Here is an 18213-nt window from a genome sequence, read left to right as displayed (position 1 = left end):
AAATTTCATTAAATTGCCTTCATGAAACTGGCTTTTAAGGTATTTCAGTGCTGGTGACTTGAGATCTACCACTGCACAACTCAACCCTGGTGTGTCCGAATAAAGCTTTAACCCATAATAATATTGGCAAATCACATCCATTGGGCCAATCGTAACACACGAAAGTTCGATATACTCAATGGTGCAACAGGTCGATTTAGTCTGATATTCACGGGATCTTTTCTCACTTGTCGATTTTTAGTAATAACTCGACCTCAGCATCACCTGACAGCCCTTTTTGCAATTGGACTGCCTTTACCGTTTCCAATACATGTTTTGAATATCCGCCAAATCGGATCATAAAAAAGATTTTTAGTAAATAATAACTCAACTCCAGCGCCAACTGGCGGATTAAATTGTGAAACTAAACTATCCAGACACCCACTCAAACATACACACAAATATACCTACAGAAGAATTATATACACATTCAAAGATAAGTAAAAGTCAGTACGTTTGTCCATTGCCACACCCTCTTTTCAAGAAGCCCATTTCCACAATGAGTATGGGATTGATTTCATATATCTCCATAGCAAGTTTCAGAACTCTACCATAAACACCTCCAGAGGTTTGCAGTATGAAAAATTCGGTTTCTATTGGAGGTGTCACGCCCCCTTTTCCAATAACCGCAATTTTTCTCCATGAGTATGCGACTGTTTTCATATATCTCCATACCAGTTCGAGTACTCTACCATGAATACTTCCAGAGATATGCAATATGAAAATTTTGGTTTGTTCGGGAGGTGCCACGCCCCCTGCACCGATCGGTATGAAATATACTTTACATCCGATTCTCATACCTACCATAACTACACAAAAGATTTCATAAAGGTCGGTTGAGCCGTTTAGGAGGAGTTCGACCACAAACACCGTGGCATCTTTTGTCAGAAATAACATTTCCAGCAGAAGAAAAAACTCTTTCTGACGATGCGCTAGTTGAAGGAGTGGCTATTACTCTACGACTGAGTTTATGCAGCAACGGCATTTCGCATTTGTGTACCTCCCACCATTTAATTATATCGAAGTTCGTATGAAAATATACCTAAATATTTTCATATCGCCGCAGCTCTGCAGTAGCTTTATCAGTTCTGCTCACAAAGGTAGGTTGTTTAAGAAGACCTGAAAACAGATCAAAGTTGTCTGAAGGTAACAAAGGTGTATCCGCAATTTGTGGTTCCGTTGTATTGTCAGAATTCTCAGTTAACGTTCTCATAATTTGTAAACATTTCTCTTTTGTGTACCTTTGCTCAGATTCGGTAAAGTTCTTGAGCTCTTTTGCTGGCGGGTATAAAAAAAGCACAATTTTAAGCAAATCTGTTAGTTTTCAACAGCAACTGTTTTTAAATAATAAAGCAACTTATTTTTCAAGTCCCTTATAAAGCCGATGTCTTCTGAGGTAACATTGCATTTCTTTTGTAGACTAATTATATAAATGTACGTCAGGTGCATAACTAAATAATTTAGTAAAACTAATATATTTAAAAAAATACTTCATCAATATCCATTTTTTTCAAAATTGTCGTATTCTCTACTAATTGTTTGAAGTCAGTGGGTGTCATTCGATTGCTCGACTTGCTTTTCATAACAGCATTTTTCACTCGCTTGACTTGATTTGGAAATAGTATATCAATGCCATATTTGAAATCAAATGAGTACACTGCAGCTAAACATTGATTTCAAAACTAACTATGAATCTCACTGTTTGTACGGTGTTTCTCACTAACCTTATAGAGTTCACAGCAATGAGTTCATACTGTTTAGTTGGAAGTGAGTAAACTCATGCTGTTGTCTGGTATGTATATTGCGATCAGTTCTTGATTTATTTAACATGTATATTAATACGCTCGTCTGATTTGAGTTTCAAGATGCGAATAAAACTAAGTTATTCTAGCCCAACGTTTCGCTAATACTTTTTAGCATCTTCAGGGGCAATTCATTTATTTGATATCTGTCACAAACCAATGAGATACAAATCATATTAAAACATAACCATAAAGCAATAAAAATATATAAATAAAGACAATTAAACATTTTAAATATAGGTACAAACCAACTCACACTATTGTTTTGAATATTAAAACAAAATTTCACAATTAATAACATAAAAACATTTAAATTTCTGTGACTAACACAACATTACAAACAAAAAGAACATTACTAAACACGTACACTCTGAAAATCAATACCATCCATACATTATGGTAACTTTGTCAATACTAAAGTCTTATTTTAATAAACATGATATATAAGCGGCCGCTATGTTGTCTGTATCTTCTTTTTTGTTTATCATCTTTTCTCGTTTCTCCATAATCCTCAGGCTCTCTAGAGTATATCTGGTTGCTTCTCTCTTTTTCCGGTCAATAATTTTCGCGTTTGCAAAATCAGCTGAGTGTCCAGTGAAAATACTTTATGATTTTTTTAAGGTTTTTACGTATCGTTGGAACTTGCTTAAACTGCACTGTAAAAAGTAGGAAGCAATTAATTAAATTGCAGTTGAAATGTTTCAAATAATGTTTGATTTGCCCAAGAAATTAATACAACAAGAATATCAATAGTTTTAAGGGCATATCGCCGGTCTTTACGTACCAGTTGCGATAAAATGATGAGCTTAAGTTATTTAAAAAGAAGGCTGGCGTTTTTTTTGTCGAGTGTTGTTAGTTATCTCGAAAATATCTTTCAGTTTAATAGCAGCAAATTAGAATATTCGAATGCCTATAACTTAAGCTGCCTTTAGATGAGGAGATTTTTTGGGAGACGATAATCGCCTGCAAAAGTTGACTTACTGTCCACTTTGAGGCAAGCGATTTTTTAATCCCCATTTACACGAGCGAGTTTTCTTGAGCAATATTGAATCGCCTAAAAAATCGCCTCATGTAAATTCAGCTTTACAATTATTTTTTCTCAATTTACTGACATTGTAAAAGAGTTTTGCATACAAGACATAGAGTTACGTACCTACCTACTCTTTTTAGCAAATTCTTATGGTCTGAGTATGGCAACTTAACGTATCTTACAGCTCTCTCTTAAAATTTCTGTTAAATGGGTGTTGCTTATAACTGAACAGCCGAAACTTAACGTAACTTAATGCCACGTCGAAATCTGTTTCATTTTGATTCTCTAAGTTCTACGTTCCGTTAAGTTAAGTTGCCATAATCAGGCTTTTAGTCTTTCCATGAGAATAAATAGAGGAAGTTCTTAAAAAGTAATACTTTTCCACAGTTTGAAAAAATATGTAAAACTAAGCAACTGAGAGGATCTTAAGTATAAGGTTTGCTTCCAAGGCGAATTAATATAAGGTGATAGCAGGAGTACAAAAACAAAAATTTACATGTATTTTGTTTTTGCTTTGGCGGCATAAACTGTCAAAATCTGTAAGAGTGTGTGTAGAAATTCAAAAAAAATTTTTCAATTTGATATCAGAAGCCGTGCGGCGAAACACATACACAAAATCAGCTGAGCTAGTAACACCACCTTATATAAATTCGCCTTGGTTTGCTTCCTTACGCAAAGAGAGAAACCGGCTTTAATTAAAATTTTTGAAACTGAACTTCAAATTAAAAGTAACTTTAACATTAAATGTATAGAATTCTTTGACTATTTAACCACTGAAAATGGAAATGATCTCATTAATGCTGTTCAAAAATGTCATAAATATAAAATAATTTTTTTATTTTGAAATCAAAAAATATTTAAAGGTCGCTCAAAGCGCTCAAATTTTTCCGTGAATTTTTATATGGGAAAAATAAATTTTGTCGTAGACAGGGTATAGAATTCTTGAAAGTCAATATTTTTCGATCGCAAAACTCTGGTTCTCTTCAGGAGACTTTCAATAATAATACCCAATTGTCTATTTAGCCATTTTTTAATACTAACGATTTTGTATTGGTCGCCCCATTGCATTTTTCGGGGTTCTTGTGGGTTTTTGGCGGACCTATAAATTATAGTTGCAATGAAAAAATTGTTAAATAAACAATTGGGTATTATTACTGGGAATCTCCTGCAGATAAACAGTTTTCTAGTAGAAAAATATAGATTTTTAGCTATTCTATACCATTTCTACAAAAAGTTATTTTTGCCCCATATAAAATACATGGAAAACTTAAGGCGATCTCTAAATATTTTTTGATTTCAAAATAAAAATATTAGGGAATATTTTTTTCGGTATAGAACAATCCTAGGGGGTGAGAGCATACAAATTTACATGCACTTTTGGACCACCTTAGTGTACACTCATGTTAAAATGAATAACATTTTAATTTTTATGAACTATATTTTAATTATATACCAAAATATTGTTAAAAATAAGTAACTGGCGTTTTAAAGTATTATCTGTTATTTACATTCATAATTTCGCTTTGAATAAAAGTGTACTCAAAAGTACTGATATTTTTAGCATGAACAAGTCTAACGTACTGATTTCCCGCATAAAAAATCTGGTAACTCTATACAAGGGCTACGTCTGTTCTGCCTTCTCGGGATTGGATAGAGAAGCAAAGCGAATGGGTCTGGTGGTGAACGAGGACAAAACGAAGTATCTCATGTCATCACACAAACAGTCAGAGCATACGCGTCTTGGCACCCACGTCACTGTTGACAGTTACAAGTTTGAAAAAGTAGATGACTTCGTTTATTTGGGAACCAGCATTAACACCAATAATAATGTCAGCCTTGAAATCTAACGGAGAATCACTCTTGCCAACAAGTGCTACTTTGGGCTGAGTAGGCAATTGAGAAGTAAAGTCCTCTCTCGTCGTACAAAGATCACACTCTATAAGTCACTCATCATGCCTGTGCTGGTGTATGGCGCCGAGGCATGGACAATGACAACATCCGATGAGGCGGCTCTTGGAGTGTTTGAGAGAAAGATTTTGCGGAAGATTTACGGGCCTTTACGCGTTGGCGACGGCGAGTACCGCAGACGATGGAACGATGAGCTGTATGAGCTTTACAACGATATAGACATAGTGCAGCGAATTAAAATTCAGCGGCTCCGCTGGCTTGGCCATGTCGTTCGAATGGACAGAAACGCTCCTGCTCTGAAAATATTCAACGCGGGCCGCGATGCTGGTAACAGAGGAAGAGGAAGGCCTCCTCTGCGTTGGAAAGACCAGGTGGAGAAGGGCATTCCAATTGGCGTCAGTTAGCACAGAAGAGAAATGACTGGCGTGCTGTTTTGGACTCGGCCAAAATCGCTTAGGCAGTTACAGCGCCAATAAAGAAGAAGAAGAATAGGAAACAATATTTTATTTGATCTTAACATAACATTTGATTATAAAAGCAGACGACTGTTAACAGACAATACGAGTTTACCTATTTACTTTAATGAGGAGGAAGAAATATCTTTGGATAATTATTTGAAAAACGAGATGGAACAAGTAAGTATTTATTTGTGAAGAGGAAAAAAAAAGAATATTGTTTAGCCAATTTGTTTTCTGAACACCTAAATTCAAGAGACAAAGAAATATTTCGAACAGTTTTAAACAAATATACTGATCTTTTTTATAAAGAGGTTGAAAATTTGTCGTTTACATGTGAAATAAAACACCGCATAATAACTAAAACGGATATTACAATATACAGCAAACTCTACAGATATCCCACTATATATCGTGCTGAAGTTGATAGGCAAATCAAAGACATGCTGAAGGAAGGGATAATAGCACATAGCAATAGTCCATACAACTCCCCTTTGTGGGTTGTGCCTAAAAAACTGGATAACAGCGGTAAGCCGAAATGGCTAGTTGTTATCGATTATCGTAGATTAAATTACCAAACAGTTGATGACCGATTTCCTATTACGAATATGCAGGACATATTCGATAAATTAGGTAAATGCAATTATTTCAGTACTCTTGACCTTGCGAAAGGATACCATCAAATTGAAGTTCACCCTGAGGATAGACCAAAGACTGCATTCTCAACAGCAGACGGTCACTATGAATTTAATCGAATGCCTTTTGGTTTAAAACACAGCCCCTGCCACGTTTCAAAGGCTTATAAATTATGTATTGAGAGAATACATAAACAGGATATGTGTCGTCTACTTAGATGATATTTTGATCTTCTCGACTAGCTTTCAAGAACATATCGATTCCATCCAAAAAATTTTAAATCAGTTACGCAAATCAAATTTAAAGATCCAATTCGATAAGTGTCATTTCGCTGCATTATCTACAAAATTTTTAGGGCATATTATCTCAGCAGAAGGTATTAAACCAGATCCAGATAGAAGCAATAAACTCAATAAAATTACCTGAAAATGAGAAAGAAATAAAACAATTTTTGGGAATCATCGGTTATTACCGCAAATTTATTCGCGATAATGCAAAGGTAGTTTTTCCAATGGTAAAATATTTGAAACAAAATGCAGTTCTTGATATTAAAGACAAAGATTACATGAATTCGTTTGAAATCTTAAAGAAAATATTATTAAATGATCCCGTTTTACAACCACCAGATTTTAATGAAAAATTTATTTTAACCACGGATGCGTCTCAATTTGCTATATGTGCTGCATTGAGTCAGAAAAATCACACAATTTGCTACGCTTCACGGACTTTATCTGACCATGAAATAAGATACACAACTATTGAAAAAGAACTTCTTTCTGTTGTTTGGGCAGTAAAATATTTTCGAACGTATTTGTATGGGAGAAAATTTTTAATACAAACGGACTATAAGCCGTTGACATGGCTACATAATATAAGAGAACCAAACATGAAATTGCAGAGATGGAAGATTCTTCTTAACGAATATAACTTTGATATTTGTTATATTAAAGGAAAAGATAATAAGGTTGCGGACGCATTAAGCAGACATTTAATAAAGGAAGGAAATGACAAAAAAAGTAGAAATTTTTAATAATGAAGCAAAAGTTATATTAAATAACGAGGAGGATATAGACCGTTGCTCTACTGCTGCCACTGTTCATAGCGCTGCTGAGGATAATATAAATTATATATTTATAACCGAAAAGTCAGTTAATTACTATAAAAATCAAATATTTTTAAGCTATGGGGAAAATGAAAAATTTTGTACAAAAATTGTTAATAAAAAGTGTCAAAATCATGTTATAATAAATAAAAATTCTAACTTGAGATTATGGGTAGGGTACTATTGAGTGAAGGCATAATGTGCATATATTGCGAGGACGATTAACTTTTCTTAAAGTTTCAGGACATTTACGGAAAAAATTTTCATAAAAGTAACCTAATTTTGTACCGATCAGTTATACAGTTGATAGAGATAATAGACAAAAATGAGATTTTGACTTTAATTGAAAACGAACATTGCCGTAACAATCACAGGGGAATTCAAGAAGTTTTTTACGAATTAAGAAATAGGTATTTTTATCCGAAATTTTACAGGATGATAACTTCAGTAATTAACAACTGTGAAATACGTCAACTCGCCAAACATGATAGAAAACCTTTAAAAGTGCCATACCAAATAACTACAACACCAACTCAGTTTAATGATATTGTTCATATTGATATTTGGTACCCTAACAGAAATCGTATGTTTTTGACCACAATAGATAAATTTTAGAAATTTGCAACTTTTCATAAAATAAATGACAAAAATTGGGTTGCTATTTTAGATGCGTTAAAAAAGCGCATACAGTTCCTAGGTAAAATGAACAATGATACATAGTGCTGTTGCTTTGTTCCTAAAAATTGAATTTCTCAAAACTACACCATTTTTAAAAACTGTCAACTCCGATATAGAAAGATTGCATGGTATATTAAAAGAGGATTTGAGGATTATGGAGGTTGATAAGGAGAACAAAAATCTGGAATTAGATGAAAAACTGTTCAAAATATTTAATATATGTATATAATAATACAATTCACACTACCACAAAGAAACGACCTATCGATTTTATAATAAAAAATTACGACAAAGATTATATAGATAACTTCAGTAAAAAGTACGAGGAAGATAAAATAAGCGAATAAAAAAACTAAATCGCGATAGAGCTCAAATAATTGGCCAACAAGATAATATAGTTAAAAACAGGCGAATTCCAAAAAGTAAGCCAAAATTTAAACAACTTGAAAACTTTGAGAAGGAAGGTAATTATATCTTTGATACATCCAAGGAACAGAAAACAAAATATTATAAACACAGTTAAAAAGAAAATATAAATTTCAAAACACTAAATGAATTATAACACATTTTAATTTTTTCCTAAGTTTCAATATACATATGTACATATTTTAATTTTATTTGTTTTTGTTATTTTATGGCCTTATAACAATTATATTCAACAATTTTTATTGAGCTCGAGGGCGTTTTTAATGAAAAACTTATTGTGGAAAAGCAACAATAATTTGAAATAAATAAAATAAAACACTTTTTAATATACAACGCTTTTATAAATGGACTAAAAAGTAGAAAATAATATATCTCAGTCCCACAGAATTTGTTTTGATAACTTTTGATTTTGAAATTTTAGCAAAAGTCATTATAAACAATTAATGACATTGAAAACGAAAAACGTGGGGCGCATGTGAGTGTAAATCGTAGCGGAATAGCTGCGCTTGATTGTTTGGCTTAGCAAATGAAAAAGTGGGAAAAAAGCAACGATAATTTACAAGGCTAACTTAGCACAGTGCGTAGGCAACTGGCTGAGTCAGTGGGATCGGTTCGAATCCTACTGAAAGAAGTCTGATGAGGAAATTTGGTGATTTCCGAAATAGCTATCACTTCTACTATTTTTTCAAATTATTGTTGCTTTTCCACAATAAGTTTTTCATTAAAAACGACCTCGAGCTCAATAAAAATTGTTGAATATATTTTAATTTTAAATAATAGTTTTTAAAGTTTTTATGTACTTCAAATTAATTACCTATGTATACAAACCAATTTTACTTCAATTGCTTTGATCCTAAAATTCACTAATTCTTAATTTTTATTGCTACTTATGTTCATAGTTATAATATCTAGTCAAGTTTAGTTTTATTTCAAATATCCTGTGAATGCTTGCAGAGACGCAAACGTCCACGGGTGGAGGAGTTATTTATTACAGGAGTAGTTCTGCGAGCCACTGTTAATTAACATAAGATTAACAGTAATGTATCACTTTTGGCTCTCTTAACATAGCTATAAGTTTACTTTTAAGTATGAAATTAGTGAGTTGTAAAGTTAAAGGCACTGAATAAAGACCAAAACAGCAACATTCCGTCTACTTGATTTTCATATATTAACAAGTCATTTTTAAGCAGAAAAGAAAACCGACTTCAATTCTCATATAAAAATATATATGTGTATTTCATTATATAATTATCGGATCTAAACCAGATTAGTACGGGACCACCTCTGAGATACTACCTTTCCGATGCAAAAACAATTATCGCGGTCCAAAGTTATGCGATAACATACATCAAAAAAAAAAAAAAATATTCCGACGAACTGATAACCTCCTCCCTTTTTGGAAGTTGGTTAAAAATAGATTATTTACTTCTCCACTTCACATTTTTTTGTTGTCGTTGCGTTGGCTCGACCCTATTAAGCTGGCATTTCAGGGTACTATTTTATATATGTATAAGGAAAATTTGAAAGTTAGGGAGGGGCTCGAGCACCCCGCTGCCTCTACCTGGCTACGCCCATGGTTTTACCTATGCCATCATTGTTATTGGCTTATCCAGATTTGTTCGGCCAACTAAAAATTTCTCCCATCTTAATTTTCAGAAACGCCAAGCTGAGTGCCAACACCATCTCGTCGGCATTGAATGCCCATGGCTTTAGCGACATACCGGTGGCTAATGGTGGAGTTGCAACGCAGAATTCTGTTCCGGTAAGCATGCCAATATACTAACTACATGCGTGTATACATACATAAAAACTTTTTAGTCATATTTTGTCGTAACTGAAACCGCCCTTTAACACATACGAGGACTACATATGTACATACATATATACAAGAACACACCAAAACACGCGAAAGAACAGGCATAAAACAACTGCAATTTCTCACTTTAAACTCGAGAATTGAGCTCATTTTCATGGCTTCCATTTGTATAATTCTGCCCACTATTTGCATACGCTGCAACTTTGCTACTGCATTTTTGCATTGCTTCAATATACACATAAGTATATATGTATGTTAGAGTGGTTAAAAATTTTTTTTTTTAAATTCATAAACGCTACCTCAAATTATTGTTATTTGTGATAAAAAAGAGAAGCGTGTTTTTTATTTTGAAAAAAAAATCTTAGAGGTCGCGCTGGTCGGTTTTTTATAAAAACGCTGATGTTCTCAATTTTTTATTTTCTTGACATGTTAAAATGCAGCTAAAAATGTGGTTTTTACATATAATTACTGTGGTATTATTGGAGAACATTCCCTTAATTACATACCGGTCTTGGTCAGTTAGAATGGGCCTAGTGCCCAAAAATATGCTCTCGAAAAGAGACTAGTAAAATTAAAACGTTGATACTGAACGATTTACGCGTTGTTACCAGGGGGTTTCTGGGGTTGCTAATTAGGAATCTGAAGTCAGTTTTTCAAAATTCAAAATGGAGGATCCAAAATGGCGATCCATTTTTCAAAAAAAAAAAGGTTGGATTTGTTAGAAAACCGGCACTCGAGAGTTTTTGGGGTTGCCCGTTATGAATCTGAATTCAATTCTTTTTAATTAAAATAGCGGATCCAATATGGCGATCAAATAATTAAAACGTTGATACTGAACGTTTTAAACATTGTCAAGGGTTGAAACTCGTTTCCAGTGGGCGGTTACGAGTTTCAAACAAATCCAATCATTTTTTTTTAAGTTGTTCGCCATTTTGGTTCCACCGAATTTTGAAAATATGACATCAGATTCATAATCAGCAAGCTCAGAAACCCACTGGAAACGAGTTTCAACCCTGTTGAAAGCTTAAAACGTTCAGTATCAACGTTTTAATTGTAGTATTTTTTTTTTATTTGGTCGCCATATTGGATCCGCCATTTTGAGTTTTCAAAAAATTGACTTCAGATTTGTAATCGGCGACCCCAAAAACTCTCGAGTGCGGGGTTTCGAACGAATCCAACTGTTAAAAAAAAGATGGATCGCCATTTTGGACTTTGAAAAACTGACTTCAGATTCCCAATTAGCAACCCCATAAACCTCTGGAAGAAAGATCCAACTCATGACAACGCGTAAATCGTTCAGTATCAACGTTTAAATTTTACTAGTCTCTTTTCGACAGCATATTTTCAGGCACTAGGACCATTTTAACTGACCAAGACAGGTATGTAATTAAGGGAATGTTCCCCAAAAATACTACTGGAATTATATGTAAAACTTCTTTTTTTTCAAAATAAAAGATATACATGTCTCTTTTTTACCACAAATAAGAATATTCTGATGTAGCGTTTATGAATTTCCAAAAGAGTGTTTTTGTGAACCACTCTTATGTATGTATAACAGATGCTAGCATACATATGTATGTAATTGTTCATATAATAATATATTTAAAAATAATAATATAAAAGATAAAATAAAAATGAAAAAAAAATACATCTTTTGGGCCGCCTATAGTTTTGGAGTGGAGGATATCAACAGTGCGCGAAAAGCACCAACGGATTTAAATGAACTGACTGAATGTTAGTACTAGGGATGTTGCGATACTACTGATATAATTTTGGTATCGATACTTTGGTTTAGATACAGAGTAAATCGGTATTCGATACTAAGGTGACGATACTATTGATGCGCATATGGGTATTTTCTTTCGATACTGCTTAATGTATCATAATAACATCAATATAATTATCATTTCATACAAGCCATACTGCTCCTAGAATTCTATTTAAGTATATTTCCTGATTAGTGACTCTATGTTATCGTTGGTGCGAAATTTTATTTCCTATGCTCATTGGATACTAGTATCGATACTTGTATGGCACCGTACTGTATTCAAACCGTATAAACACAGTACATATACAGCGTGACGACATTGATTTGTTTTTATACCCAAGCGCACTTGTGCACAAGGGAATATTAACTTTGTTCACATAACGGTTGTTTGTAACAGCCAAAACGAATCGAGATAAATATAGACAAATGCATACATAAATGCTCAGAATGAAAAGAGAGAGAAAAGAGCTATGTCCGTCCGTCTGTCCGTCTGTCTGTTCGCGTACACGATAACTCTAGAAAAAATTGAGATATCTCAAGGAAATTTTGCATGTGGGTTTCCATTTATCCAAGGTAGGTTGGTATTGAAAATGGGCGAAATCGGACTGTAACCACGCCCACTTACCATATAACGGTAATTTTCAGGAATACGAAAACTGCGATATTTTAGTAACTACTGAAGATTATTCACTCAAAATTGATATTTACAATAATTTTTAGACGTAAAATAAGAATATTATAAATTTTTGGAAAATGGGCGTAGTCACGTCCACTTATGGTTACATGTGTATATCTTGGTAACCGCTGCACCAATTTCTTCTAAACTTGGCACAGTTGTTGACCTTGCTACAGCATACCAAATGGCCGAAAATTTTTAAGAGCGGACAATAACCTCGCCCACATCCCATATAACGGTAATTTAGACAAATACAAAATCTTCGATAAATCAGTAAATATTAAAGCTAATTTATTCAATGCTTTCAATGCATGATGCTTGCAACAATTCTTTACCAAGAAATACGTTTATGGTAAAATTTTGGAAAATGGGCGTGGCACCGCTCACTTATGATCATATATATGTATCTCGGTAACCGTTCTACCAATTTGTACCAAAGCAAAACGTTGAAAATTATTGAAATCCGACTAAAATTACGGCCGCTTTTCATATAACGGTAAATTTCAGAAATGCTTGAAACTTCAATATTTCGAAATTTAAGGACGCTAATTTACTCAAAATTGATACACCCCGGCTTACCATATAACGGTAGCTTTCGGAAAGGTGAAAAACTTATATTTAATACTTGCGCCGGGTATTTAATATTCGGCTCTTCCCGAACTTAGACTTTCTTACTTGTTATTTCTGTTTTCTGCTTTTACGCAGAAAACTAAAGTATGGAATCGCATTACCAAGACTGAAAAAGGTTCGGTTTACTTCGTGCAACGTTTGTTTGAAAAATCTGACATTTTCGTACATAGAACAAATGTAAAGAAAGATTTACTGATTTTCTGATGAAATCGAGCTAGTTTTTATATTTTGTTTATTACGCTGTGTAGGTGTTAAAGATTTCTTATTAATTTTCATTAACTGCATCATTCATATTAAATATATCAATATTGTGTATCAAAAGGATAAAATATCGATATTTTATTTCAGATACCACTACCAATACTTGTATCGATACTTAGCTTCTGATACATAATTTGATACTGGTATCGATACTTTTATGGTATCGCAACATCCCTAGTTAGTACTAAATATTATACTGTTTATGATTGTGCATCACAATTTGGGCCGGTTGGTCAATGTCTGGTTATCACTACCTCCCAGTTAAACATAATTTTCGACGATTTCGACATAATGCATATAACACGTGATCGATAAAGCAGTCGTTGTATTTATCTGGAGCTTTTACCTCTGATTTTGGTTAACCAGACATTGAACAACCGGCCCTTAGAGTGCGATGTATCAAAAGTGGTTATCATCCTTGGGCAGATTAGTTATATCTTTCAATAAAATTCTTTAGTGTTAAAGTATATGGGCAAATCTAAAAAATATGTAAGCTTTAAAAAAAAAATTTTGTTTCTTAATTTGTGAGCACACCTATGTTTTATATATCATTTTATTCGTAATCTCTTAATAAATTGGTTAATATAAATGTAGTTCATTTTCATCAAGTGCTTCTAAAGTTAGACGAAGCATAAACATGAAATAGAAAACGAAATAATAAGCTGGGTTCAAATTGCGCTGTTCAAGTTGTAAATTTTAAGCAAATATTTTAAAAGTTGAGCTCATTTAATTGGGACGTTCTAAGTTCTATCGCATCCCCCGTTTTACCAGATTGGCTCCGGTTTTTGAGATAACGGTACTTGAAAGTTTGATTAAATTTTAACTATGTTATAAATAACTCCCTCAGTTTTGAAGTTATTTTACTAAAATTTTGCACATAACATTACCTTAATTATTCCTTAAAATTATCGAAATGGGTTCACTTTAACATATAGCTCCAATACAACTGATTACTCAGATATGTGTTTTTGCGTTATAACTCTAGCTTCAAATATGAATAATAAATTTTATGCGTGATATATGGTAAATTGAACCTATACTAAATTTTTGCCTGCTTAATTGGAGGACTTATAACGCAAAACAACGTCTCTGATCAATCAGTTGTATGGGAGCTAGATGTTATAGTGAACCGATTTCGATGGTTTTAAGAGATAGTGAAGGTAATATAAAAATGCAATCGTGTGCAAAATTTTAGTAAAATATCTCCAAAACTGAGGGAGTTTTTTATAAATTGTTAAAATTTCAAGTACAGCTATCTCGAAAAGTCAAGCCAATCGGGCAAAACTGGGGGCGCTATTGAATTTAGAAGGCTCCAATTAAGTAAGAGCAACTATCAGAACCTTTGTCGAAAAAATTTGCTTTGATACCACGCTCGAAATATTCTGACTACGAAAAGGAGCATCATTAAAACTAATCAATCAGAGTTCATACACACTTCTAGAGAAAATTTTTTGTAAGCATTTTACAGGTATATGTAATTTTATAAGGACTAGAAGTTATAGAAAGATTTAGATTGTTTCGACGTTTTTTCTAGATATGCCTTCAATTAAGATGTTTTTGGAATAAAAAATTCGCTCAAGATCGCAGTATATTTTATCTTTAAAAGTTGGTTTATTCCGAAAGCACAAGTCTTGTTAAGGTATCAAATTATTCGCAATTGTTTGTAGAATACAATACATACCTAAAAAGTTTTTAACATTGAATGCTTCAACAACTATACGCGATAAACCGAAAATTTTGAAAATTGTGAAATGTGGAGTTACAGACTTTGAGTTACTTGCCATTTCGTAATTTTTTAATGCACACTTTTCTTGCCTACTACATATGAAGTGTGCACATACTTGCTAAATGTCCATTAAACTTCAAATCAGAATATGGTGTGCTTCAAAAGTTATGACATAATTAATTGTGCCCCTCTTGAAAATTACATACAAAATTCACTTGTTTTCATTATTTTTTTTATTTAAACACCTATAATTCAAAAGTTATGCAGCAAATTAATCAATTTTTTTTGAGGCTTCAAGTATACGTCAATAAATTATATCCAAAAGCAACCAGCTTGATATAGTTTCCAACAGTGAAAATAAAGCTAAATAACACAAAGGTTACCTGTTTTTTTTAGATTTGCCCATATATTTATTTACTAAGTGCTATGCACTTTAATTGTCGCGCACTGTATCCTTATACAAATGTATATATGTATGTACATATGTATGTATGCGTTTATTTCTTGCATGAAATTTTTCTTATTTAATATCCTAATTTTGCATGTTTGCTTTAATTCGAGACTTAATCCAACGAGGTCGTGCAATGAATTTACATAATAAGTGTACTCATCAGGGAGATACACAAAAATACATAGGTGTTTGGCCATTGGTTTAATTGAGTGCAGAAGAATTTTATGGCTCACTGACTTCCTTTCAGTGGGCACCTGCTTATGTCGAAGCGGTTCATTAAAATAAACTTATTCTAAAAATATCAAGATCGAATAAACTTGTAGCAGGGACACACAGCGCTTCAAGCAAATGTGCAGTATTTTGGCAAGCAACTTAAATATTATCGAATGCAAATCGAAAATGCATTTCAGTAGATATAAATAAATACGTATGCAAATTAGGGTGGTCCACAAATGCATCTGAAAAAGTAAGGCCTCAAATTTTAATGCTCTGACCATCTTGGATTGTTCTATATCGAAAAATATGCCCCTTTTTTTATTTCGAAATCAAATATTTAGAAGTTGTTCAAAGCGCTCACAGTTTTCCACATATAGTTACGGTGACCATCCGTCCTTTATTTTAAAGGACAGTCCTTTATTTTAACCCCCTGTCCTTTAAAATTTTTTTCAAAATAAAGGACGCCTTTTGTCCTCTATTTCTTAACTGCCCTTTAAACCAGCCCTGCATGTTTCAGAGGTAAAATTTTAAACACAATATGAAAAATAAAAATGTCCCTTACAAAATGTAATGAAAACGTTCGCCAGTTTGTTTCGTACCCCACTTAAGGGTTTCTATTTAATCGGTAATCTTTGCACAATCTATAAAGCACAGGGAAAGTTGTGCCCAGGATCGTGTTGCATGCTGAATTTCCAGTTCCACTGAAAGAGAACAATAAACCCTCTGCTGCACAGTGGTTCAAAACTGGCATTTAGTGTTCGTAATTCACTGGAGCCTAAATTTTTCACTTAATCTGATTTTGGTTTTGTGAAAGCTTACAATATTTGCAAGATACCAGTTGAGCCTGATTTGTGAATTTTTATTTGATTATATTAATTTTTTTAGTGAAAATGCGGAAAAAGTAGCAGTTGTGAGTAAAATTTATTCTCCGGTTCTAGTTGATAAATGTTACATAACATAAACTATTTGAAAACAATTGTATGGTTCTCCCAAAAAGAAAAAATTACACAAAAAAATGTTTGAAATGTTCACCAAAATAAATATTTTTTTTGGTTCTTAGTAAAAATTGGTTGAAAAATGAAGGCTCAGGTGAATTATGAACATTTAATTCCAATTTTGAAGCACTGTGTGTTGACTTCGGCGTGTATTATGAATTATGGTAAACGCATTTTGGCAGCAAAGGATGGCGAAGTGATGAAAAGGATTTGGCTTCATTTTTCGGAATCGGTTAATTAACTCGTAAATATTTGATTTAAATTACGATATGGGGAGGGTACTTTCATCATACAAGTTGTATGTACGTATTTCCAAATCATTTTGAAAAAATGTCCTTTATTTTACGTTGGTTAATATGGTCACCGTACATATAGTATGTATATTTTATATGGGGAAAAAGCAATTTTTCGTAGGAATAGTATAAAACTCATAAAATCCATATTCTTCCTTCTCTTCAGGAGAATCCAATAATAATATCCAATTCTTTATCTTACCATTTTTAATACTATAGATTTTTATGGATCCCCGTTGCTTATTTTGGGGGACCTATAAAAAATAGTTAATATTAAATAGTGGTTAAATATATAATTGGGTATTATTATTACAAGAAACATAGTTTTCTGGTCGAAAAATATCGATTTTAAAGACTTCTATACCATTTCTACGAAAAATAATTTTTTCTCCCATGTATTAGAATACATGGAAAACCTTGAGCGCTTTGAGCACCTCTAAATTATTTTGGTTTCGGAATAGAAAAGCAAGGATATATTTTTTCGGTATAGAACAGTCCTAGGTGGTTAGGGCATAAATATTCCGATTTTATTTATGTTGGACCACACTAATTACATACAAACGTATTAACATTTGTATAAAGTGCAAATGTAAGTAGTCCAAACGCACAGACGTTTACATATTACTAATTCTACAAATATAATTAAAGTAGTAAATTAAGGGGGACTATACTTCGTCATAAGTAATTCCATTAATGTGCCTATATTTTTATCAGAAATTTGCCCTGAAAAAGGTAACAAGAAGTAATCAGGGAAATTTATTTAAATCGATTTAAGCTTCTGGTGTCTTGCTTTCGTATGCACTTATGCATTTATTCTACAATTAGCCCAATAAAAAAGTAAGGCCTCGGAAGAGTACTTCGACACACAAAGATAGTACTTTGACTGCTCCCCACACCATTTTACAAAAGCACTTGAAACCAAGGATATCTGTCTGTCTTACCATCTTACTCATTACCCTATAAACATTTTGGCTAGCGTTCGAAAATGGCCTTCGATATCCCATATGCATATCGAACTGAGAACGAACTCATAACCAACCTTAGTTTTCCAACGATCATAGTGCATTGGAAATACATTCAAGATGGGTTCGATAAAAAAAATGAAAACTACAGTGAAAGCCGCTTAAGTATTATGATTAATATTTTTATACCTTTCATGAGCATGAAATGGTATTATAACTTTGGTCCGATGTTTGTAAGTACCAGAACAAAAAGAGATAGACCCATTAAAATGTATACTTATATGATCCGAACGTCGAGCTGAGTTGATTTATCCATGTCCGTCTGTCCGTCTGTCTGTCTCTC

At 33.0% G+C, this 18213-nt stretch overlaps 1 protein-coding gene across 17 annotated transcripts in view; it reads left to right on the top strand.

Annotated features, from left to right (window-relative positions):
* Positions 1-18213, top strand: part of LOC118744139 (PDZ and LIM domain protein Zasp) — a 261367-nt gene that overhangs the window by 162227 nt on the left and 80927 nt on the right. For all 17 annotated transcript variants that reach the window (XM_036476901.1, XM_036476900.1, XM_036476913.1 and 14 more), the window contains one exon: positions 9733-9838. In XM_036476901.1, coding sequence (XP_036332794.1) covers positions 9733-9838 — 106 coding nt within the window. The remainder of the gene's footprint in view (positions 1-9732; positions 9839-18213) is intronic.

Source organism: Rhagoletis pomonella, unplaced genomic scaffold (assembly GCF_013731165.1).
Source record: "Rhagoletis pomonella isolate Grant_MI unplaced genomic scaffold, Rhpom_1.0 Rhpom_scaffold_00008, whole genome shotgun sequence".
Taxonomy (NCBI): Eukaryota; Metazoa; Arthropoda; class Insecta; order Diptera; family Tephritidae; genus Rhagoletis; species Rhagoletis pomonella.
Note: the sequence above shows the minus strand (reverse complement) of the source record. Positions and strands in the feature narration are given on the sequence as shown.